At 42.9% G+C, this 25130-nt stretch overlaps 1 protein-coding gene across 1 annotated transcript in view; it reads right to left on the reverse strand.

Moving 5' to 3' along the window:
• The window catches only part of CPED1 (cadherin like and PC-esterase domain containing 1), a 199648-nt gene that overhangs the window by 24821 nt on the left and 149697 nt on the right, over positions 1–25130 (reverse strand). The window contains exons 17-18 of the mRNA XM_065423264.1: positions 15616–15733; positions 5314–5450 (exon numbers count right to left, since the gene is read on the reverse strand). Of these exons, the coding sequence (XP_065279336.1) occupies positions 5314–5450; positions 15616–15733 (255 nt within the window). The remainder of the gene's footprint in view (positions 1–5313; positions 5451–15615; positions 15734–25130) is intronic.

A 25130-nucleotide genomic window follows, 5' to 3' on the forward strand; every position in this document is an offset into this window, starting at 1 on the left:
GCCTGTTTATTTTGTGCCTTATGACAAGATTAACACTGTTCAAAAGTCAAGTTGGGTCAGGCCAAGTTAGTTGGGTCAGGCCAAGTTAGTACTTTGATGGGAGACTTCCAAAGATAATTCAGTTGAGGCCATTGTTCCAGCTAAGGCAATCATGCTAGTCACATACACACACATATATAAGACATATATATAGAGAGAAGTTGCGAAATAAAAAAAGCAATAAAGTGTTTGTTGTTTATATATAAAGGTTTTATGTACTTGAGATCAGAGCTCAGATACTATGGTGGCAATGTGACCGGGTGGGTGGAACATTGGGCTAGATCTCAAGGGATTTGTTCCTGACGCTGCCACTAGCCTGCTGGATGACTTTGGGCAAGTCACTTCCTCTCTGTGACTCAGTTTGTCCATCTGTAAAATGTGGATAACAATACGTTGTAATGCACTTTGAGCTCTAGAGATGAAAAGTGCTATAGAACAGCTCGGTATTATAATTTACTGTGGTGAGGAAGCTCATACTAAATTCTAGAATAGATAGGTAGATAGATCAGATGAGCATATTACTTTTGAGTGGGGGAGCCATGACTGAGTTATGCAGAGTCTTCATTTATCTTCAACAAATGGCAATAGAAACTGCGCAGCACTCTACACTAACCCCTCCCACCCTCCAGCCCCCGACTTATTTGGCATTTCTAGAACATAAGACTGGCCATACTGGGTCAGAAAGGTCCATCTAGCCCAGTATCCTGTTTTCCAACAGTGGCCAATGCCAGGTGCCCCAGAGGGAATGAACAGAACAGGTAATCAAGTGATTCATCCCCTGTCGCTCATTCCCAGATTCTGGCAAACAGAAGCTAAGAACACCATCCCTGCTCATCCTGGTTAATAGCCATTGATGGACCTATCCTCCATGAACATATCTAGTTCTTTTTCGAACCCTGATATATTCTTGGCCTTCACAACATCCTCTGGCAAGCAGTACCACAGGTTGACTGTGCATTGTGTGAAAAAATACTTCCTTTTGTTTGTTTTAAACCTGCTGCCTATTAATTTCATTTGGTGACCCCCTAGTTCTTGTGCTATGAGAAGGAGTAAATAACACTTCCTTATTTACTTTCTCCACACCAGTCATGATTTTATAAACCTCTATTATATACCCCCTTAATCCCCCCCTTTTCCAAGCTGAAAAGTCCCAATCTTACGAATCACTCCTCATATGGAAGCCGTTCCATACCCCTAATCATTTTTGTTGCCCTTTTATGAACCTTTTCCAATTGCAATATATCTTCTTTGAGATGGGGTGACCACATCTGCACACAGTATTCAGGATGTGGGCGTACCATGAATTTATATACAAGCAATATGATATTTTCTATCTATCCCGTTCTTAATGATTCCCAACGTTCTGTTCACATTTTTTGACGGCCACTGCACATTGACTGCATGTTTTCAGGGAACTATCCACAATGACTCCAAGATCTATTTCTTGAGTGGTAACAGCTAATTTAGACCCCATCATTTTATATGTATAGTATAGTATATGTATATTGTTCCTTTCTTCTTCCTCTAATCTCCCTGTACGTTTCAGCTTTGAAATATTTTGCTTATTGTATTACAGAAATAATCCTATCATTAGTCTGGGTGGAATTTAGCTTTGAGCACTTGTGGAGTCACTAATGTACATAACAGTTTGAAATTAATACCAGGATTTGGGAGATGTAAATATTTATATGATGGTTATCATGATGTCATGTGATATAAACATGTTCATTCACAACAAATATGCACAGTACTGATACACCCCACTTAACCACCTTTCAAAAGGAACAAAAGTGCTAAAGTATAAATGCATTAAAATATGCAGAACATTTACTAAAGTCCTTTTTGAAGAACACCAAATTAACAACACAGTATTTAAGAGCTGATTCTCATTTACACCAAGGCCCTTTTACAGAGTGGTGCAAAGGGACCTAAATGTGATCAGTCCCTGACAGTCCATGTATGTAATACATGTATGTAATACAATGTAATACAACTTTAGGGCCACTCCCGCTCAGCCAACTCACATGGGAACAAGTCCCTCCTACTGCAGAGCATCTACTCACATGAGCCAGGATCTGCCCTTATTTGATTTAGTCACTTATGCTCAAATTATCCCAAAATGCTTCACGGAGTTAATCCCATTGCAAAGTCAAAATAAAAATAATACCAGAGGGAAAGAAAAATTAAGGTGTACTGGAGAAATATAGCAAAAGCTAAAATGCCACTGAAATTAGATTTTAACAAAGAACAGACCCATTAAAAGAACTGTCTCAAACAAATGTCTGTGCTGAGACAAGAGCATCCAGTCAACAGATTTCTGCCCTATGGAAGGTTATTTGACAAATCTTTTAGCTTTAGAGTTTTCTAATTACTTATTATAATAGAGTCAACTGCCTGCAGAGCACCCCCTTGGGGCCAGGGGTACTTCAGCATTGCCCTGCCTCTGTTTGCTCCTTCTTCAGGATTTAAACTCCACACAGTCCAAAGGATTCGCTCCACACCCTCTGGGGTCCAGTTTATTCAGTGCTCAGGTCCATTGGCCCTCCAGGCCCCAACCACAGTTCAGTGTCTCTCTCTTGATAATCCAAAATAACACAGCCTTTCAAAAGAGAACTACAAACTCCTAGGGTTGCCAAGTTTGGTTGGAGGAATTCCTGGAGATTTCATCACATGACATAATCTTTAATGAAAAATTAATCTTTAATTCCTGGAGACTCCCAGACAATCCTGGAGGGTTGGCAACCCTACAAACTCTCCCAGCCCTCATCCCAGTTTCAGATGGGCACAGACTGTCCTCTGTCAGGGTCTGGCTTTCTGCCTCCTGCCTGGAGACTGTCCTTCTTTACAGGCCCTCCCCACTGGTGCCTTCCTACCTGCTGACTCAGGGCCCTGCAGGAGCCTTCATTCTCTTTACATACTCTACAGAGACAGCCACCATTTCCTGGACATCCCCCCTGCAGCTTTCTGCTGCTTTTATACTGGAATCACCTGATTCCTTTCAGAGGGGTTCATTCTGTAATCAGGGCAGGGGCTAACCTCCAGCCATTAAGGGGTGAGCCACCCGGTTGCACTCCCCCTGTTTTGTATTGTCTTTATCATTAACAGAGAGTCACTGTAGTTTACATGGGGCCTGATTCTGATCTGACACTGGTGTAAATCACTGACTTCAATGGAGTTACTCAGGATTTACACCACCAGAGCTGAGATTAGAATCAGGCTCATGAACTTCAGGCATGCATACTTCTTCTATTTTAATGGACCCTTTAACAAATGTTGGGACTGATTTTGGTGCTGGTGAGAGGGAGGGAGTGTTGTACGGTCAGTCATGCACTGGGTGACTAGGCACTCTGTACACTTCCCAACTCAGTTCTGGGAATGCACCTTCATTGGGACATGCTGCTCCCTTGTTATCTACAGCCTTTGATTCGCTGGCCAACTTGTGGTGGATTATTGATGTGAACAAATAGCCACATACCTTAAGGACTAGGCTGAGGCCATCAAACTCTTCATTTGTGACCTCAACCACTCCAAAGGTTACTGTGTTGTACATGGGGGCAAATCCAACTCCCACTCTTTGGCACAATTCTGCTACTCATATGGGAGTAGGGTGACCAGATGTCCCGATTTTATAGGGACAGTCCCAATTTTTGGATCTTTTTCTTATATAGGCTCCTATTACCTTCCACCCCCTGTCCCGATTTTTCACATTTGCTGTCTGGTCACCCTTTATGGGAGAAGGATCTGAAGAAGCCATGGAAGGCATCCACACCCACAGCCTGATATGGAGTCTAATTTCATGGAGGCGCCGAGTGCAGCAACAGGCAGTAAACTGGGGATGAGCTGGAGAATTTGATGCACTGTCTCTGGTCCATGCCCTCTATGAAAGGGAGTGCTAGAGCTTTGAAGGCTCTGTGGAGTTACTTCAGTACTGCTCCACTGCCTGAAGCAGTGAATTCCTCTTTTCCCCATGGAAATGAAGTTAATCTGGATTTACACCAGTGTAACTCAGATTGGAATTGGGCCCAGTGGCTAAGGACTCAGCAACAATGTGACAAAGTGTGCATTCACGCTTGCATAAAAAGTGTATTTTAACTTTAAAAAAATCCCATTCCCTTGCAAACTGTCCCTGTATTACCATGACATTGCTCCAGCTGTGAGGGTCCTGAGCCTGTCCTAGATCATTCAGCAGTGATTGCTCCAAGATAGTATCAGACTGTTATTCTGTTGGGAACTGTCTACAATGTCCCAGGCTCTCTTCTCTTTTAATAAAGGGGACATTTGGAGCTAGATGCACCGTAAATTAGGGGCAAGTATTCTCCCTAGCACCTGGCCCAGAAATGAAATGGCTTTAGTGGAGCCACTCCAATTTATGCGGGTGTAATTGACAGCAGAATCTGTCCCACAGCTGGATTTGCACAATCCAGAAGTGCCCCTGTCTCAGGGAAAAAAACAAAGGGAGAAAGAAGCCAGATTTCAATGAAGGACCTTGTGCTGGCTGAGAAGTGGCCAGTTAAGAAGAAAGGAAGGAAGAAAAATACAAAAGAGTAATTATTTTTTTCTGAATAGAGAAGGTCTCTGGTTTAATCCAAAAGACATTTTTTTTACCTAGGAAATATATTGTCAAAAATCTTTATAACCATTACTTACTTTCTGGACACTTGTATTCCCAGTAATTGTACCTGAATCTCAGCTCAGAGATCTCTCTCAAATGTTATACAGTCATACCATGCCTATTAAGAAGACACTGTATTTCCAAGCAATCACCTTAGAAGTTTCACTATAAGAAAAGAATGTGCAAGAAGACTTTGTAAGATTAGTATGCACAAGCAATGCCATGCATTAGGTATACAGCAGAAGAAACAAAGCTTGCATGCAAAGTATGTGTCAGTCTCTAACAACAATGCAAATTATTTTTCACTTGTAAGGCTTACATGCTTACTACTGCCAAATGCACTACAGGTATTTCATAGCCATCTATCTGTTATGTCTTGAAATTTCATTAATATCAACTGAAGGTCTATGTCAAATGGCAGTGTAAAAAATACATTATAAGGGGTTCAATTCTACATAATCATTGTTTGTTGCGATCTGAATCCCTTCTAACATTCCTCTAGCAATGTTATAAAAAGTGATTTTTCTTATACACTAATCACAATGCATATTTCTTCACATTTGTAAAGACCTTCAGAACAATAAAGTTCAGTGTGAATAGACATGGATGATTTATCTTCTGTTACAGATACAGCAGGCAAAAAAGATAAATTGGTTGCATACCTTTCTGCCTTCTACACATTGCTGGAGCTCTGGCTTAGTCAGGACAGAATACTGACAGTTGTGTGGCTGCCATGTTATTTCTCGCCAGTCACAGGTTCTGTTGTCAGCACAGCTGAGGCAAGGCACAATCCACTGCCCTGGAAAACAGCAAATGTCTTTTGACTCTCCTACATATTTTTGTCAGCAGGCTAAGGTACTCTTACTACTTAATTAATGAGACACTGTCTAGTTCTGTCTCATGTAGGTTTTAATCATTTTTAACTCTCTGTTATTTTGGAAGCTTGAAAATAGTATTTCTTGCTCCTGTGCTAGCTCCTTTTCCAGTTAGCAAACACTGGTATTTTTGCTTCGCCTGAAAAATTTGGGAATGTCCAGATCCAGTGTTTTAATTTGGGCTCATTCCTAGTTTTCCTTCCGTGTACCAGCCAATCCTTGCTAGGAAAGGAAGCATGATTCAAGTGGGTAATGCACAAAAACGAGACAGAGAAGAAGAAGATGTGGAGTAGAATTTTCAAAAGTGCTTAAGTGACTGAGGAGCCTAAGTCCCATTTTCAAAAATGACTTTGGTGCTAAGGTCTCACTGAAAGTCAATGAGATTTAGATTCTTAAATGCCTATGTCGTTTTTTGAAAATAGGACTTAGGTTCCTAAGATGTGGTTTACACTACAGACCTTTATCGGTATAACAACATCGTTCAAGGGTGTGAAAAATCCACATGACCTACCCTCCCACCTCCCATCCCCCCGGAGACAGCACCATGTCTCCTATCACAATAGCTACCACCTCTTGGATAGGTGGATTAACTAAGCTGATGGGAGAGCTCTCTTCCATAAGCTTAGAGCGTCTTCATTAAAGCACTACAGTGCCACAGCCACACCGATGCAGCGTTTTAAGTGTAGATGCGCCCTAAGTTACTTATGTGCTTTTCAAAATTATACCCCTAATTCTTAGTGAAAATTAATAGAACTAAGGGCATATCTATATAGTGAGTTAATGCTCAGCAAGCCAGGGTGTGACTCTATACAGCATACCAGCTTGCCATGCACTTACTCTCTGTGTGGACCCTACTACCATGCACTAAACGTTCCCTAGTGCACTTTGACATACTCCTGTTTCAAATGCACTATGTCAAAATGCACTACAAAACTTTTAGTGCCTAGTAGCAGGATCTACAGGATGAATTAGTGTATGGCCAACCAGTGCGCTACAGAATCTTGCTCCACACTAACTTGCCATATAGAGAAGCCCTCAGGCTCTGAAGAGAGTTGAAGAGACCTGAAAGTGCTCAGCCCTCATGAGGCCAGTTCTACACTAGGAAGACTTTGCTGGTGCCAACTGCAACCCACCCATCCCTGTTCTGGAGAAACAAACTCCGTTAGTAAAAATGCACCTTTGCCAGTTTAACCATATCTACAGTAGGGCTTTTGCTGGCACAGCTGTGTTGGGCACAGGTCACACCTCTTCACACCCCCTACTAACATAACCAGCCAGCAAAAATTTGCAGTATAGTCCTGGTCCTCAGTATTTGACAGCCTCTTTTCTACAACGGTGGTTTCTCTTACTGCAGCATCCTCTCTGTAGAAAGTGCTGGCAGCTGCTTCTGCAGTGGCAGGCTTAGAATATTAAATCGAGCCTTGTAAGCGGTTATTGATTTATTTGTTCTAACTTCTCAGTAACAGGAAAAACTATTATTTAGAATTGGTTCGTCTTTCCCAGAAGATTCCCTTAGGGCTGAGATCAGCCCTTCTACATTTTCAGTTGGGATGCAATTGAGGCTCAAATATCTTCATATCTTCTTAGGTTTTAAGGCCAGAAGGGATCATTAGATCTAGTCCGACGTCCTGTATAGACCACAGAATTTCATCCAGTTACTTCTGTACTGAGCCCAATAACTTATGTTTAACTGAAGCACTTCTTCTAGAAAGGCATCCAGTCTTGATTTGAAGACATCAGAGATGGCGTATCCTTAGTAGTTTGCTCCAATGGTGAATCACCCTTACTGTTGTTATGGTTGTGCCTTATTTCTATTTTTAAATTGTCTGGGTTTAACTTCCAGCCATTGTTTCTTGTTCTACCTTTCTCCACTAGGTTAAAGAGCCCTTTATAACCCAGTACTTTATTCCCATGAAGGTACCTTATACACCATAATCAAGTCACCTCTCAAGCTCTTTAATCTCTCTCTGTGAGGCATTTTTTCCAGTCCGCAATAATTTTTGTGACTCTTTTCTGCACCCTCTCTAATTTTTCAACACCCATTGTAAAATGTGGACACCAGAACTGTACACAGTATTCCAGTATCTGCCTCACTAATGCTGTGTACAGAGGTAAAATCAGCACCCTACTCCCACTCAGTGCTCCCGTTTATACATCCATAGATCCCATTAGCCTTCTTTGCCACACCACTGCACTGGCCAATCACGTTGAGTTGCTTGTCCACTATAACTCCTAAATCCTTTTCAGAGTCTCTGCTTTCAGAATACAGTCGCCCATTTAGGAAGTATGGGTTGCATTCATTGATCCTAGAGGTATGACCTTGCATTTGACTATATTAAAATGCAACATCCAGCCAATAGAGGGATCCATAACTCCTCCAGCACAAGAAAGGGAAGTATTGCTAAAGGCCAGAGGGGACCCGGAGGTTGTGTTAGATAAAGAGCAACCAGCTGGAGGCAGCAGGCTGGGAGCTGGTGGCAAAGAGAAGGCCAGACAGGTTGGGATCTGGGAGCCAGTTTGGAAAGCAGCCTCTTGGTGGCAAAGGGTCCAGTGGCAGTTGTACCAGATAGAAACCCAGAAGTATCCTGCAGGGGAGGCAGGGAAAGTGAGCATATGGACAGGCCTGACTAAGAGTATAAGTGCTGGACAAGAGGACTGGGCTCTGGCTGGGGGATCTGCAGGCCAGCGTGTGACTGCCTGCCGGAGAGCAGTGGCCTGGAGTGAGTACCTTTGGCACCAGGCCATAGGGGCCCCACCTCCTTACCCCTGGACTGGACTGTCCTCAGGGGCTGTGTTAGGAACTTAACTTAATGTAACTTAAAGCAATCATTAATTGCACTATTTATTGCTGGCATCCTTCGCTATTCCTCAGATGCTGTGCTTATGGAAACACACCAAGGGCTAGAGACTGAAGGGCCTAGTGCTTGGAGCTCCTCTAGCACTTGCCACTAAGCCTGTGGTACGCCCAGCACGCTACCAGCCATCTAGGGGACTGGTGTTCCACAGCACTCAGAGGGTACACAGCAAAGAAAAACCCACGGCGAACCCAAGTCAGTTGGCATGGGCCAGCTGCATGTTTTTCTTTGATGTGTAGACATACCCAGAGCGACTCCCTGCAGTGGGGCCGGTTACAATAGTTATATGGCCAGAGCTGATGAAACACCTCAGATACGTGCACTACCTTCCATAATTGGGCATCTCTGGGCCAAGTTATCTGGAAGACACATTGGCAACTTAACATTGATAAGTGCAAGTGACATAGGAGTTGTAAGTTCAAACGAATTGAAGGTATGTAACTTGCTATAAGGTGGGTCAAGTGGGTAAAGAGACTCAGCAAACAGAGGTTGGATCAGGTTCAATATTGCTACTCCAGTAAGGATAAATGGCATGAAGGCTTGGCTTCAAGTCTATCCTGATAAGGCTAAGGTCAATGTATTGGTTGTGCAGTATGGAGGAGGAATCTTTGCAGATAAGTAAATGCCTGTGGATTCTTCAATTCCTTGCTTGGTACATTTTTTTCTTGTTCATTAAGAGGACAGGAATTCATTCAGTGCTGATTTAACTTTTATTTTAAAATTGTAGGCTTGAAGATATGCTTTTCAGGGCAACCTTCTGAGCAATAGCTACGTATTTGTGGGCATCTGACAGCTCAAGAAAAACCAGAGAGCCCAAAGAGATCCACAGCATATAGGGTATCAGAAGGGCTAGGAGGTTTAGGGGGATTGGCAATGGGATCCAGATGTAAAGCTTTTAATCTTATTTTTGCAAGTCCTGCATAGGTCAGTAGTGATTCCACATCACTGCTATCCAATGGCTGTTCAATGGCCTATGTGATATGATTGCTGTTTCAGTCTGATTTCTAGTGGACACATCAGAAAAACTACTGTCACATTTGGCAGATTTGTCAATCTCGACAGAGAGGCCAAGGACGAAATGGTTGCAGAACCCCCTCCTGGAGATGGTCTCTCCAAATAGGTGTTGAGGCACATAAGTAAGACAGTTTTAGGGGGGATCTTCCACTGCTTACACCCATGCTTTACTACTTCTGAGGAGAAACAGTTCAGTCTCTGTTGCTGTCAACCCACTTTCAACTTGACTCGAACAGAACGTAATGCATTTGAGTCTCCGCACTGACTTCTCATTTGTTTGCTAAATGCTGGCTCTGTTTGGCTCTGCCTCCGAGAACCCTTCATGTCAGAGATTGCCACTGTCACCGTGTGCTTTGCAGCTTGTGGTAGTAGATCAGAGGAGTCGTGGTGAATGGTCGGCTGCTTGAACTGTCTTCTCTCACCACTACGCTAGGGTGTGAGGCTATGGACAGCAGGGAAGGCAGAACAACAGGAATGAGGCTTCTAAAGATCTGGCTGTCACTTTTCTGGCTCTGGTTACACTAGCCCAGCTTTTGGAAGCACAAGTTTATTCAGGCAGCCTAAGCCCCATTAGCCTTATGTGCCAGGCCCCCTTGCAGGATTAGGAACATTTTGGACACTGCTATGGACATGTTTAATTTTAATCTATAAAAATATAGCAGAGGTTGAGCATGAGACTGTGGAAAACAAAACTGCTGGGTCCTAGATACCTTGAGAGTTTCTTCCTGACACCTTGATGAGAAAGAGGATTTGCATAGGGGTGGCCCCAAACATAAAAGGGGAAATCTGGAAGCAAATATATTTGGTAAGTGGCAGGGTGTTTTGGCTTATCAGACAGATAAGTATAGAGTCCTCCCACATAAAACTGGCATAAATCTTTCCTGTCAGCCCTTGGAAAGCCCTTGCAAGAGCACGTAAAGGGCAGTATTTGTCCTATAATCCTGCCACTGTGCAAGGTAATGCACTACCTAGCTCACACTGCTATGTACTGTACACATACACACATATGCCTAGAGGTTTTATTAGTGAATGATGCACAAAGGTCCTTATTCAAATCCTGCTAAAGTAAACAGGCATGTTTCCTTTGACTTCAGTGGGCTATGGATCAGGCCCTAAAGTTCTAGCTTTTGCTGTTCAAACTGGTGGGGGTGTTTATATATTTAGGGATTTCATTAGGCAGGTGACTTGCAGCACAGGGAGGGAAGGTTCTGTGGGTTAGGGAACTAGCCTAGGATTTGGGAGATTTGGCTTCAAACCCTTGCTCTGCCGCAGACTTCCTATGTGACCTTGGGAAGTCTCTGTGCTTCAGTTTCCCCTCTGTAAAACATTCCTACCTCACCTTGGTGTTGTGAGGGCAAATACATTAAAGATTCTCAGGCATTCAAATACTATGGTAATGGCAGCCATGTTAGTACCTCACAAGATCTAGCTCACACCATTACTGCTATGCTCCCTTTTAGAATAACAGAGTAAGAACAGAATGCTTGTCTTACTTTGAATTTCCTGACCTACATCGGTTTGTGACTCATATTTAGGGCCTGGGAGTTTTGTTCACAGAGAATTAAAAAATATTCCCAATGTAAAAAGTTGTTAAAGAGCATCCCTAATGGTAATTTCTTTTGGAGGAGGAGTGGTTTAAATTTAGCAATCGTATAAAAACTGGGCATTTAATTTCCTGACATTTCAATTTCTTCTTGCAAACAAATACATAAAACTTCTGGCAGTAACTGTAACTTCTGAGATCACTCTTCCATTACAGAACTTTCTTCTTAATATCACATCTATTTATGAGCTGCTGTGTTTTTAAATCAGAAACTAAAAAAGCAAAATATTGAGGAACTGAAATGTCTGAACAATAAAAGTTAAACTTTGGTGACTGAAAATGATAAGTACCATATGAAAAACTTCTTCAAACAGTTTGTGTGATCTACAATCACTAGCGCTCTCCCTATATTTAATAAATAAGTAGATCGATCCTATAGCACAGGGGTTCTCAAAGATCAATGCACCGTGACCCCATTCTGACAGCGAAAATTACTACACGACCCCAGGAGGGGGGACTGAAGCCTGAGCCTGCCCGACCCCCCCTGCCCTGGGCTGGGGGGGGCCAAAGCCTGAGCCCCACCACCATGGACGGGGGGGGGGGGGGGGGCAAAGCCCAAGAGCTCAGCCCCAGGCAAGGGGCCTATAACCTGAGTCCCTCCACCCAGGGGGTGAAGCCATCGGGCTTTGTCTTTGGCCCTGGGTGGTGAGGCTCAGGCTTCAGCTTCAGCCCTGGGCCCCAGCAAATGTAATGCCAGCCCTGGGGGGTCATGACCCACTTTGGGGTCCCGACCCCCAGTTTGAGAACCGCTGCTAAAACATATGCTAAAGATTTGAGTGAATGATGATATATGTTATAACAAATGTTGTCTATAGGAAGCATTATTCAATGCCAACAGGATACCTATAGAATTAAGAGTGGTTATAACTCATGTATTTTTAAAAAGCTGCAACTTCATATATTTTTGTATATAATAATTATGCCGTTTACCAGCTGCGAATTAGTAATATTGGATGAAATGGGTACCGAATGAAAAGGGCATCACGCAAAATAGCCATAGATTTTGCCTTTTTGACATTTGAATGATACCAAGGCATTGCAATTAGTATATTGAGCCAGTTGTCCACCCCACCACACATGCACACCCAACTCTGAGAAACACTGAGGTACTGGAGCTTGGAATGGTTCTATGCCATACAGTACATGTCTTCCAATCAGTCAGGAACCTGCCAATTTTCTAATAAATGACAGTGTTGAGGTGCACTGTCAGAGCTGAGGAGTGCAAGGAGTTGGGGTGCACTGGCAGAGCTGGAGGTGGAAGAGGGTTGGGTGCAGGGAGTTGTGGTACACTAAGCTGTGGAGTGCAGGAGGTTGGGGTGCAGGGAGTTGGGGTACACTGGCAGAGCTGTGGAGTGCAGGAGGTTGGGGTGCAGTTGGGTGCACTGGCAGTGCTGGGGGCCTTCCACACCTGAACCCCCAACCTCTTTCTTCTCCCCTACCATCCATCTGCATCTACCCCTCTCCTGATAACCCTCCTCCCCTGGCTGAAGCCCCAAACCTCTCTCACTTTATTTCCTCACTCCTCCACCCCACTATACCTCTCTTCCCCTCCCAGGAGGTGTTCACATGTCTATTTCCCCCCCCCACCCCCCCAAATACTTTGATTACATTCCCCTTCCTCACCCCCCAAACTGCCACCCATGACTCACAAATCACAGCAACCTCCAACCATTCAGTCCAAAGCTCCTTTTGTTTTAGGAGGGGGCTTGTGATTAACTTCTCCTGAGTTCTGTTCATTGAAGGGTGAGCTCACAGCCATCAATCTCTGCCAGGTGTGTGATTACTACCTCTCAGTTTAACAATACAAGGCAGCAGAAGGAAACCAGTTTCCTTGCGGTGGCTGTAACTCAGAATCCCTCGGCGATATAACCCCAAACTTGGGTCACTAATGCTACCCTACACCCCCGTGAAGTGCACCAAATTTCAAAGTGATCTGATTTTCCATTTGGATTGTAGAGAACTTACAAATGTCAAGTTTAAAGTATATTGTATTGGTGCATGGGCAGTGTAAAAATGTACATTTTATTATATTCTGTTCTCATTTTGGGTCCCCAAAAAATTTAGTGGGAAACTCACACTACCTGGGGTAAAATTAGACAGATTGAGACCATTTTGACTTGCACCACATCAATAGTTTGATTTCTAGCTCTGCCCAAAAAAAACCTGCCCTAGAAGCTTTTTTAAAAATGGCTATTTTTTCAGGGTTTTTATCTTTGCAACCCTGAGCTCAAATGACTCCAAATTTGGGTCACTAGCTTTACCCGGTACCCTCCAGAGGCTAACCAAATTTCAAAGACATCTAACTAAAGCATGTCAATTTTAGAGGACTTTGAAAGGTCAGTCTTTGAACAGATGTTATGACGCAAGCTTAACTACAGTGGCACTACCACGCCACAGTAATATTAAACTTTAAGCTATGATCTGTTAGGGCCCCATGCTACATTTGTTCACACAAGTCCATGTGGACTTTCCATAGACTACAGTGGCCTGATTCATATGCAGAAGCTTTTCAGAATTGGTTTCCTTGTTTTTAAGCTTCCTTGGACAGACACTGTGTCTCTTCTATGTTTTGCAAAATGCCAAGCACGTGGGCAGCACTTAAAACTAATAAGTAATATTATAATAATACTGAACATGTAACTATATATTATGTTACAGCCTGGTTGAAAGCCCATTGAAGTCAATGGGAATTTTACCAGTGGCTTCAGTAGGCTTTGGATCAAACCCTTAATTATGTATGTTGATTTTTCTTACTATCACTGCAATCATTTATCAATCCTGTGGTTCCAAACTGAGACAGACTGCAGGCAACTACCCTGGTTTGACATTAATACTCTGCATTTACTGATGAAAAACAGACATGGGGCAATTCAGGCCCTTGTCCTGCAAGATGCCAAGTGCCTCCTGGGTGGCACTGAGCCACCTCAAATCTACTGAAGCAAATAGGAGTTAAGGAGGCTTAGTCCCTCATTGGATCAGATCCTAGAGGACTTGCCCAAGGTCAACCAAGAGAATAGAAACCAGGGGTGAAATCCTGTACCTACTGCAGTCAGTGGAAAACTTCCAAGTTTTGCCATCAACTTCAATAGAGCCTGTATGTCACCCCAGGTCTTTGACTCCCAGTCCTCCTGACCATAAAGACCATCCTACCTCTTCAGGGGTTTGGAAGAGTCAGGATTTTGCTGTTTCTTTGAATGCTTAATATGTTTAACAATCAAAGGGGAGGCAAGGGGAGCTGTGCCTTAGTCAGGACTTCAGGCTTTCTCCTAAGGGCACCTGCACAGCTCCTATTGCCAGGATCAGGATCTCAATCAGTAGTTACAAACGTGGAACTAATTGACAAACTATTCTACTTGCAGTTAACATTTGTAAACCTCATGAAAGCTACACAGCAATATATAAACACTAAGTATTGCACGCTCAGCACTCGGGCTGAACGTTGTCATTTAGATGGTATTAGCTACCTTCACTTTGTTAACAAGAAATTATACTTCCATTTCTGTTAGCTGTGACCTTTGACTCTTTATATATTGAATGTTGTTTCAATTTGAAACATTTGCGCCACAGATGTTATTCATCAGAAGGGTATAATGTATTTTATATTGTTCTTCATTTAGCTATAAGCAGCATTCAAAGCAACCTGGGCTCTAGGACCCCGAGAGGGGGCAGATCTCAGGTTGCAGCTAAGCTAGAATGTCTACGCAGCAATTAAACAGCCCTTAGCCCGAGCCCCGCAAGCCTGAATCAGCTGGTGCAGGCCAACCGCGTAGACATACCCTATGTTTCTGTTAGTAGTGTATACAGGAGTATGATTTTATTTTCCATTTGTCTAATAAAGGAAGATATAGAAATAATTATGGTCTTATCCTGCAAAGACTTCAGCATGTGCCTAATTTTATGCAAATGAATATTCACATTTGTAAAAATATACAAGCTTAAATTTTTGTGGGATTGGGGCCAATATATTTTCACATTCAAAACTGCATTCCTTCTATTAACTGAAGAGAGAGCTTGTTCATATTGACCTGCAGCATATATCTTAATAATTATAAAAAAGACATTTAAACCATGCTATTTGGCTTGTCCATTGTGATGTGTAAATCTCTGGGCACTAGTTTATATAAAAGGGAGATATTTTGGTTAGTTAGTTTATTTTAAAAATTGGTTACTATTTTTGTGTATTCAAAACATGGAATTGGAAACATAAGACTATAGCTGGTAAAAATGCCAATAGGTTTTTTATTTGCAAAACCCCCCCAAAACTAACTGTTCTAGGTTTCTCTTCAAAAATTTGAAAAATTAAAAAAAAAATTCCATTTAAAAATGTATGGTTTTGATGGAAAATTGTCAATGAGCTCTGCAAATAATAATTATACAGGCAAACTATCTTCTCTGAGGAAACTGTTCCACTCAGAAAAAAATGTCTCAAACCTAAACTGCCTGTGTGACTCATATAAGTAAATATATATAAATAAAACAGTCTGTATAGCAACAAAATCATAGTTTCGCTTGTGTGTTTTGTGTGCATAGAGAAAGGACAAGGAGATTTTGTGTGTTTTACTTTAGCGGGGTGCAGGTATTTGTTTTTAAAAGGGAGAGAATATGCTAAGAACCAACCTTTTGTGTCCCCAGCTTCACAAGTCTTAAACTGTGTCTGTGAAACTGCTGAAAGGTACTCAGGAGACAGAGGCTGTAATCCACAGGATTCCTCCGGCTGAATTAGCGAACCACAGTCCTGAATTACAATGAAATTAATTAAAATCACAGTACCATATCCAAAGCATTTAACAATATGCATGGTGTAAAAAACTTTTGTCAAGGACAGATAATGAGAGGAAAAAAATATTTGATTGATTCTGAAATCCATTTGTCCTCCATTCAACACACTTTCAAATGTGCTATGTACCAGTGATTTGTAACAAACTTTGCCAACCTACAATCAATGTGTAAAAGGTTGCATTGAGCAGTTCCCTGTGCATCATTTTTGTATAAAAATAAATATACTTTAAATTGTAATCGCCATTTAATTCTTACTTGCTGCCCACATTAATTTTATATGGAAAACCTGCACTCAAACAGAACATGTTTACTTGATTATATGTGCCAATTTAGCTTTAAGAAATACACGTATCCCCACAATCTCATGTGCAAAGGAAAGACAAACAGAGAAAGAGAAAAGAGGAATCTCAAGAGGAAGAAATGACTGAGCTGCCAGAGGGGCTAGCTTGGAAAGATTATTACCTGGGGTGGGAAATGAACATAATGAAATATAATTTACCTCAAGAGTTTGGGTCACGCATACTATAGACAAAAGGAAGACCCAATAACGGTCCATATACCATATTAACATGTATAATACTCTATGCCAAAGAATGCTTAGAATTAAAAAAAAATCTTATAAATAGTATTGATTTTTTCTTTTTCATATTTACAGTAAATATGTGTGTGCACTGAGATCTACAATTAATACACATATTATATCTTTGTATCTAGAAATAAAGATACATTATTCAATCCACAGAGAATACTGAAGCACTAAATTACATTGATGGAAGGGTAAACACTGTAAACACATTTTGTTGAACGGCCTGGTTTCCTGCAATTTGATCATTTCTACTAAATGTTATGGACTTTATAAACCTGTATAATGGAACTTAATTAATGTTTGGCACTTTAGAAATCTGGCAGTAACAATCTGGCATAGCAATCATTTTAAAATTAAAAGCCTTAAAGTTTGTGGGTGAATGAGTTTCATTGGCTTCAAGGAAATGAGTCTGTCTGAAAATTGCTTTAGGGGTCTGATCCTGTGAGGCACCACCAACTTCCAATGGGACTATTCGGGTGCACAACGATTACTGGCATTATTAAGACTTAGCAGGCTTGAGCCCTTATTTAAAATATAATGTATTGTACTGACATTGTTCTTGCATATATAATATACAACTATCTGTGCTATGGAATAACTGGTATAATTTGTATTGTGCTATTTCTGATATCAGATTACTATATTGTAATTTCCTTCATGTATAAAAAGGTGGTTGAATCCCTGCTTTAAATGCTTAGCTCAACTGTATCTATGATACTGCGGCAAGTGCCTCCATAATACATTCACATTTTTTGTATTATAACTGTGAAAAAGAAAAATATGACATGCTATGGAGATCAAAATAATGTTTTTATGACATGAAAAAATATGAAAATCTGACTGCAACACACATTAAGCCATTTATTTAAATACACTGTTTAAATTAAACATTATTCTATCGCAATTTCAGTACTCTGTAAATTGATTTTTAATTTTTCATAGGATTATTACTTTTAAACAATTATAAACATATTATACAGTGGCAAACAGTTTAAATAGACAGAATAAACCATATAAAGAATGGACATTTTATAAAAAAGATTTTTCACATTGAAAGGAGAATAAAATCAAATGTTTAGAAGAAGATAGTGAATTTATAGTTCCCCTATTCATTGAACTATACTGATTTTTGTTTAATTCTTTTTTATTTTTCTTAAATGATACTAAAATAAATACATCTACTGACATGTATTTACTATTGCTTCTAAAATGCACAGCAATCAAACTATTTAGAACAATGTTTTTAATATAATATACTTTGCTTCCACCTTCAAATTAGAACCATGAATGAATGACAATCAATTAGGTCTTTAGACCGTTGGGGTGAAATCCTAGCTCCACTTAAGTCAATAGGATTTTTGCCACTGACTTCAATGGAGACATGAAGTCACCCTTGAAATCATTAAATACTAGTGTACCTTAATTTTTGCTAAGATGACTCTAGGGATACACCCAAAACACAAAAGCAAAGTGCTCTCTCATGTAAGGCCTGATTCAATGCCCCTTCAAGTAAGTGGAAAGACTGTCATTGACTTCAAAGTGTTTTGGACCATTTTAATGCACAGGGAGACTCAGTATCTCTGTGGTTTTTTGCACTACCACCGTACTCCGTGTTTAGAGTTTCACGGTTAAAGAAGGCTGATATAAGCAAATGAATGACACTGAGTTCTTCTAGTGTCAAACCGTGATGTCCTCTTGGAGCCTCAGGGTCTGGACACACTGTACAGATATTTGACAGAATTACTTAAGCTAACAGTAACATCAGAAAGCTTCGACCTTGCAGCACAACAATTTGCACAAGGCTTCACAAGGAAGGCCTAAATTCCTGACTAGCCTGCTCTTTGCTCTCAACACAGTGCCATAAGATAACTTAACAAGGATTTTCTTGTTCAGACTTGTGCAGTGTAGGCGTTTAAACAAAAAAAATATTCTTTGATTTTAATTTAATTCACTGGGTGATACCATCAAGAGCAAATTTTGTCTGGCAGGCTTATATTCACAGGGTCAGTTTCATTTGTTAAAAAGCACGTGGTCTGAAATACAACATAGATTATTTAATAGCAGAATTCTCAACTAAGAGCATCTGGCTGTGAGAGGTCGCAGTACCTGCAGTACTTGAGGGAGGCTCATTTTTGCTTTTATAGAGGTCGAATCTTTTATGATCAAAGACATGTTTAATATTGCTATATAAAAATGGAGCTGAGGCAGCCAGAGGTCAGGAACTAACATTTACTCTAGCTCCATGTATGGAACATTAAGGGCTTTATTAACAGTTTGTGGATTTGTCAAGTTCCCCACAGGTACTACAGTGCTATGACACCCCTCTCGCCGTGCCCGAAGATGAAACGTCTTGTGATCTTAAGTATGTTTACAAGCTATCACTCATTGCAAAGATGAGAGGCAGCCAAGCAAACTTAAATGATACTTTCCCCTTGGTGTCTGCTCCTGTGCATACTCATTTTTAAAGGGCAGACAAAAAAAGAGCCTTGAATGCCTGGACTGAAATCAAAAGAAAGCTCCACTGAAATACGTATTTCAATACATAGCTAGAATTGATTCTTCATACGACTGGTTTGGTATTTTATTAGTAAACTTCACTGTTATCTTTACAGAAAATTTCTGAGGCAATAGCAAACAAAAAGATAGCAAAGCTTTCTCATGTATATCTAGGTAGCTTTCCGTTAACCCCAACCAAGGAAAAGGTCTGTTGGGTGAAGAGGAAGTCATCTCTCTCTAAAACTGTCTATAGTGAGATTGCTGCTTCATAAGAAGCATCAATTACACCCTTTAAACAATCGCCCTAGGTTTTCAGCATGTTACCATACAACTACATCAGGTTATTCATTTAGCGCTAATAACTCTGGATGTTTTGTTTCACCAAGAGCATGAAATAATAACAGGATACTATGTATCAGAGTGGTAACCGTGTTAGTCTGTATCACCAAAAACAATGAGGAATACTTGTGGCACCTTAGAGACTAACAAATGTATTTGGGCATAAGCTTTTGTGGGCTAAAACCCACTTCATGAGATGCAACCTGATCTGATGAAGTGGGTTTTAGCCCACGAAAGCTTATGCCCAAATAAATTTGTTAGTCTCTAAGGTGCCACAGGTTACTATGTAGTTACCAGTGCCTACATTATAACTTTTAGCCGAGAGTAGTTAGAGCACTCTCCCTTTCTCCCACTCTGGCAGAGAGGGGTGAATTGAAGCTGGGTCTTCTACTTCCCAGGTGAGAGTGCTAACCACTGGACTAAACCCAATAAAGTAGGCACGTTCTCCTCTTGGATTTTGAATGGGGCCTAATCTGGTAGGTGCACTCTCAGCACACCTACTGGATCAGGCCCCACACGCAAGTTAGGTGGACAAACCCCTATCTTTCTGTGGTGTGTGAATTGCTTTGGGGCTGAAGCAGGGAGGTAGGTGTTGGGACACTTAGAGGGAAGCAGCAGTACACATGCTCAGAGGCAGAAATATAGGCACAACTTTTACTCTGAAAAACTTAGGTTCTCAGCGAGTTTAGGTGTCTACAGGGTTTGGTGGGAGTTTTGTGCACCACAATGAAGTCAAAACTGGGATTTACACCTCAAACGAGAACTTATGCACCTACGTCTGGGGTTTAAGCACCAAAGTACTTTCTTGGCTCTCACTGTACGTGTTCAGTGCAGAACACTGAGAAGTATTCCCTGCCAGTCCTACTGAACAAATACAGGAGCAGGGTATCAGAGCTTATCGTGAAATAATAAGAAATATATAACTAAGCTCATGGGCAACTGATTTTTAGCATTAAATACCATGGATAAGTACTCAGAAATGTAATCCCACCTCCTTCTACTATCACAAACCCAAGCTTGTCCAGAAGAGTGGAAGAGATCAACCTTCTTTGTTCATCAAAATGGAGCAGAAGAGGCCTTGCACGACTCCCACTCGTTTCCTGAACTCCCAGATACACTATCTTGCCCAGTGTTAGCTCTGCCTCCTTACAAACCGTGCAATCATGGGCAGGCTGCAGCTGATCAGATCTCCTTTAAGTGGCCTGTGGCACACCTGCCCTCCCTTTACAACGTTGACAGTACTGCCCTACTTCATTTAACTCTGTTTAAATTTTAGAAATGACAGAATCAAACTTCTTGTGAAGCAGGCTATTTTGAATGCTCTCTATGTCTTTTTAGTCTCACTGGGGCTACTTGACCTGGTTCTATTTAAGCTAAGGCATATTTCTCATTAAGTCCTTTCATCTCTCCCTTTTTAGCCAAACTAGCTCTATTTTTTTATACATAGCTAAAGCTTGATGAAAAATGATTAAAAATGGAACTCTGAAAGGAATGCTAATAAAATTAGTCAAAGAATGAGCTCATAAAAAGTGAAATTATAGCTCATTGGGAGGAAATAAATTGTAAGCAGATGGATTAGTTCCACTCTATCAACTTTATTAATATTGCAGTAACAAATGAGGGAACAGTCAGCATGCTGACTTCTATTCAACTTGCTCTCTATATCTGGCTGAATTAATCAGTGATAGATGAACCACCAAAGATTCAGATGTTCAGTTTGATTCAGCGCAACACCCAAAAATGTAATTGCTTAAATGAAAACCTATTAGGCTTGCAAAAATGGAAATCTCATGCAAGTGGCTGCCTCTTGAGAAATTTCAAGTACTTGAAATCAATGGGAGTTAGGCACCTAAATATTTCTATGGATCTGGGCCTTAGTTTCCCTGTGCCTCAGTTCCCCCTCTGTAATATTGGAATAATATGCCAGGAGTGTTGTGAAGACAATTACATTAAATACATTGTGAGGAAAACAGTTTCTGCAGTAATAGGGGGCCAAAAAAATACCATAACTAGAAAAGGAGGGAAGCTAGTAAGCTAGGATCTGGAGGTTGCTCCTTACAGCATGCAGCCTGAAGTTGGGAGGTGGAGGAGGATATGAAATGCTGGGAGTTTGACAATATTGGCAGGGAAAGGCAGGAACATAAGAAACAAGAGCTGAAATGTGAGTAAGGTGGAGCTGTGCAGTCTCATATTGTTTTAAATTAAATGATATGATTGACAATTAGAGAGATAAGGTGGGTGAGGTAATGTCTTTTATTGGGCCAACTTCTGTTGGTGAGAGAGACCCGCTCTTAAGCTTCACAGAGCTCTTCTTCAGATCTGGGAAAGGTATTCAGCCCATCACAGCTAAATACAAGGTCAAACAGATAGTTTATCATCATAGGTACTAATTACTTATGCTAAACTATCTGTTTGACCTTGTATTTATCTGTGACACTCTGAGTATGTTTCCCAGACCTGAAGAAGAGCTCTGTGTAAGCTCAAAAGCTTGTCTCTCTCACCAACAGAAGTCAGTCCAATACAAGATATTACCTCACCCACCTTGTCTTGCTAATATCCTGGTACTACAACAACACTGCATACAACGATTGACAATTCAGATTGGATTTTAATTTTTGTCTAGGAATATAATGTAAATTTGTTTCATGCCATTTTCTTTTCACTTGGAATATCTACAAAATAACACCTCCATTGCTCTAAACACTGAAGGAAGAATGTCATGTCTACACAGGGGTGTCTTTTGATGAAATTTAGGCACCTAACCTACTTTGACGCTTTTGAAAATCCCCCTAGATACCTATCTGCAACTTAAGGCACTTAAATACTTTTGAAAATCTGGCCCTAAACACCCGTTGACTGAACTGTGGTCACAAATGCATCTCATCCTGAGACTACAGCAGATGTAAAATGGCTTCTTCTATAATGAGAATGATAAGCTCAGGAAACAAACAAGAAATTATTTTGCTGAGTGTGACCTGCTTATCAACAGAAACATTTCAAGTTTCATACAACAATTCTAATGACTTTTCATGTCATGTATTAACAATATTAATTAATTAATATTAATATTAATTAATTATTTTAGTTAGAATGAGGGGAAGTGGGTGATGGTTCCAAACCATCGCCCTCTTGACAGCCCAGTAGTCAATGCAGGGCCCCTGGTAACAGGGCCAGCTCTAACTTTTTTGCTGCCCCAAGCACCAAAAAAAAGCGCCGCCCCCCGAGCCCCCTCCCCCCGCTGCGCTGCGCCACCCCCCCCCGAGCGCCGCGCCGCGCCCCGCGCCGCCCCCCCCCGCCGAGCGCCGCGCCGCCGGATCCCGCCCCCCCCCCGCCGAGTGCCGCCGGAACACCCCCCCCCGAGCGCCGCGCCCCGCGCCGTCCCCCCGCCAAGCGCCGCCGGAACCCCCCCCCCAGCGCCGAGCCCCGCGCCGCCCCCCCCGCCGACTGCCGCGTCACCGGAGCCCGCCCCCGCCACCGGAACCCCCCCCCAGCGCCGCGCCCGCGCCGCCCCCCTGCCGAGTGCCGCGCCGCCGGAGCCCGCCCCCCCCGCCGAGCGCCGCGCCGCCGGAGCGCCCCCCCGTGGAATGCCGCGCCGCGCTCCCCCCGCCGCCCCTTACCAGGTGCCGCCCCAAGCATGTGCTTGGTTGCCTGGTGCCTGGAGCCGGCCCTGCCTGGGAACCATCCTTGTTTTTAACAAAGAAGATCAGGGCCCCTGCTGGAGAGTTGGATGTCTGGATAAAGCCCTTCTGCAGATTCTCCTGCAGATAGACGTTAAGAGACTGGTGCGCTAGTTTGGAAAGGGTGTACATGCGGTTGAACGGAATTTCAGCACCTGGATGAAGATTGATAAGGTGTAGCTGTGAGGTGGGGATAGGGTGCCTGCATTTCTGTTGTTAAATACATCTGCAAGGTCATAGTACTTGTGAGGTATTTCAATGGTGGCAGGCAGGATGGTTGGGGGCATGCCCAACTCCCATGGGTCTATTCCCTCGCTGCAGAGATTCCCAAAACAACAACATGAACTGCAGAGAATACCAATTTGCTTTGGTCTCTGGAAGACAGAATCGTTGGCAGTAGTGGGAGCAAAAGCATACTGTCTCTTATCACCAACGTATACAGAAACCATGGGCAGAGAACAAGAGTATTCCCAGGATGACCAGAGAGTGGGGGACCTGAAGCAACCTGAACTAAAGAGTCTCCCAGTGCATCTAGAGCAACGTTTTTCAAACAGGGGTCCACAAGGAAACTCCAAGGGATCCGCGGACCCTGCTTATCAACTCCTCCCCCTCTGCCTCCTGCATGCCGGGGAACAGCTTGAAGCAGGGATGGAGCGCACTCGGGGGAGGGGGCGGAATCATGACTGGGGCCACTGGCCCTGCTGATCAACTCCTCCCACTTCCCCCAGCACTTCCTGCACATCAGAGAACAGCTGTTCCCCGGCATGCAGGAGGCACTTGGAGGCAGGGGGAGGAGGTGGTACGGAGGCGCTCGGGGGAGGGTGCGGAAAGAGGTAGGGAAGAGGAGAGGAAGGGGGAGGGGTCTGGGGCTGAGCAGGAGGGTTTGGGGGGTCCATGGCAAAATTTTAAATCAAAATGGAGTCCCTTGGGTTACTAAAGTTTGAGAACTGCTGTTCGAGGGGGTAATAACCCCTAAAGTGGTGGTATGGTGGGTGACCAGTGGATCTGGGGAATTTTATACATGGCAGGGATCCCGTGGGCCGTAGCCACATCTTGGTCCATAACATTACCTGAGGTTCCTTAGCTGATTAGAGACTCCAAGTAGACCACTGGGGCTCATCGGGAGTAGGAGCTGCAATGGCAGTTGAAGATACATCAACAGTGGGTTTGCAGTTGCTGTTGTCCTGACAGGTGCATGGAGGTCGAGAGTCTCTGAAGGGGAATGAGATTGGTGCAGCCTGGACCTCCTTACTGAGGCTTAGGTTTGATGTTTCCTGACCCTGAAATTGATCTGACCTTTGCAGTCCATCTCAAGGCGAAGTGTCAGCTGCCACCATGATACAGACACAGGCCTGAAGTTTGGCATCGGTTTTTCTCAGCCTCAGACAGATGTGGTCAGGCCTGGTCAACATACGTGGGTTTTGGGTCCTGGAGTGGGGTGTGTGGTTGAGAGGTAGGGGGCAGGGGCATTGTCAGGGCTCAAGTGCCTGGGCTACGTTCATGATGCCACTCAGCAAGGTGATCGCCAATTCTGATACACAGGTTGATCTGGTTGTTGAGACGGGACAGCAGCTCAGGTTCAGAGAGGGTCACTAATGATAACTGACATGTCCTGAATGAATTGCTTCAACTGGCCCAGGATGGGGCTGGACTGTTCCAAGAGTGTGGGCCAAGGCCTCCCATGAACAGACTAATGATGAACGCCTCTCTGCTTTGCGGGGAACAATTGAGGGTGTAGCAAGAAGAACTGGCATTGGTTTAAGAAACCTCAGACTGATCACGATCACCACTAAATTTACCTGGCTATGATACCTTTGGTTTCTTGGGGGCAAGAGCCAGGGGTTCCAGTGAAGCCACCTGGGCTTGTATGGCCACATTCTGTGCCTGCAGGGTGGACATCTGTGCCTGCAAGTTCTGTATGACCCTCACCAGATCCACCAGCGAAAAACTGTCCTGAGTGGGGTCCATTGCAGTGAGGTGGGCCCCTAATCTTTGTATTGAGCCGCTCAAACTATAGCCGACCGGGCATGGGAATCAGGCATAGGATGGAAATGAGAGTTTGGCCTACTGGTTAGAGCTGGGTCCAGATGGGGACAGAGTCCAGGAAATGAGCTGAGGGTCAGTACCGGAGGGACAGAAGCTGAATGCCAGAGCTGGAGAATCAACCAGAGATGTAAGCCAGAGGCAGCGCTGGGGCTCAAAGCCAGAAATCTAACACCCAGAGGGGAACAGGGATTGCAGCAGAGCAGTAGCAG

This window comes from Emys orbicularis, chromosome 1 (assembly GCF_028017835.1).
Source record: "Emys orbicularis isolate rEmyOrb1 chromosome 1, rEmyOrb1.hap1, whole genome shotgun sequence".
NCBI classification, from domain to species: Eukaryota; Metazoa; Chordata; order Testudines; family Emydidae; genus Emys; species Emys orbicularis.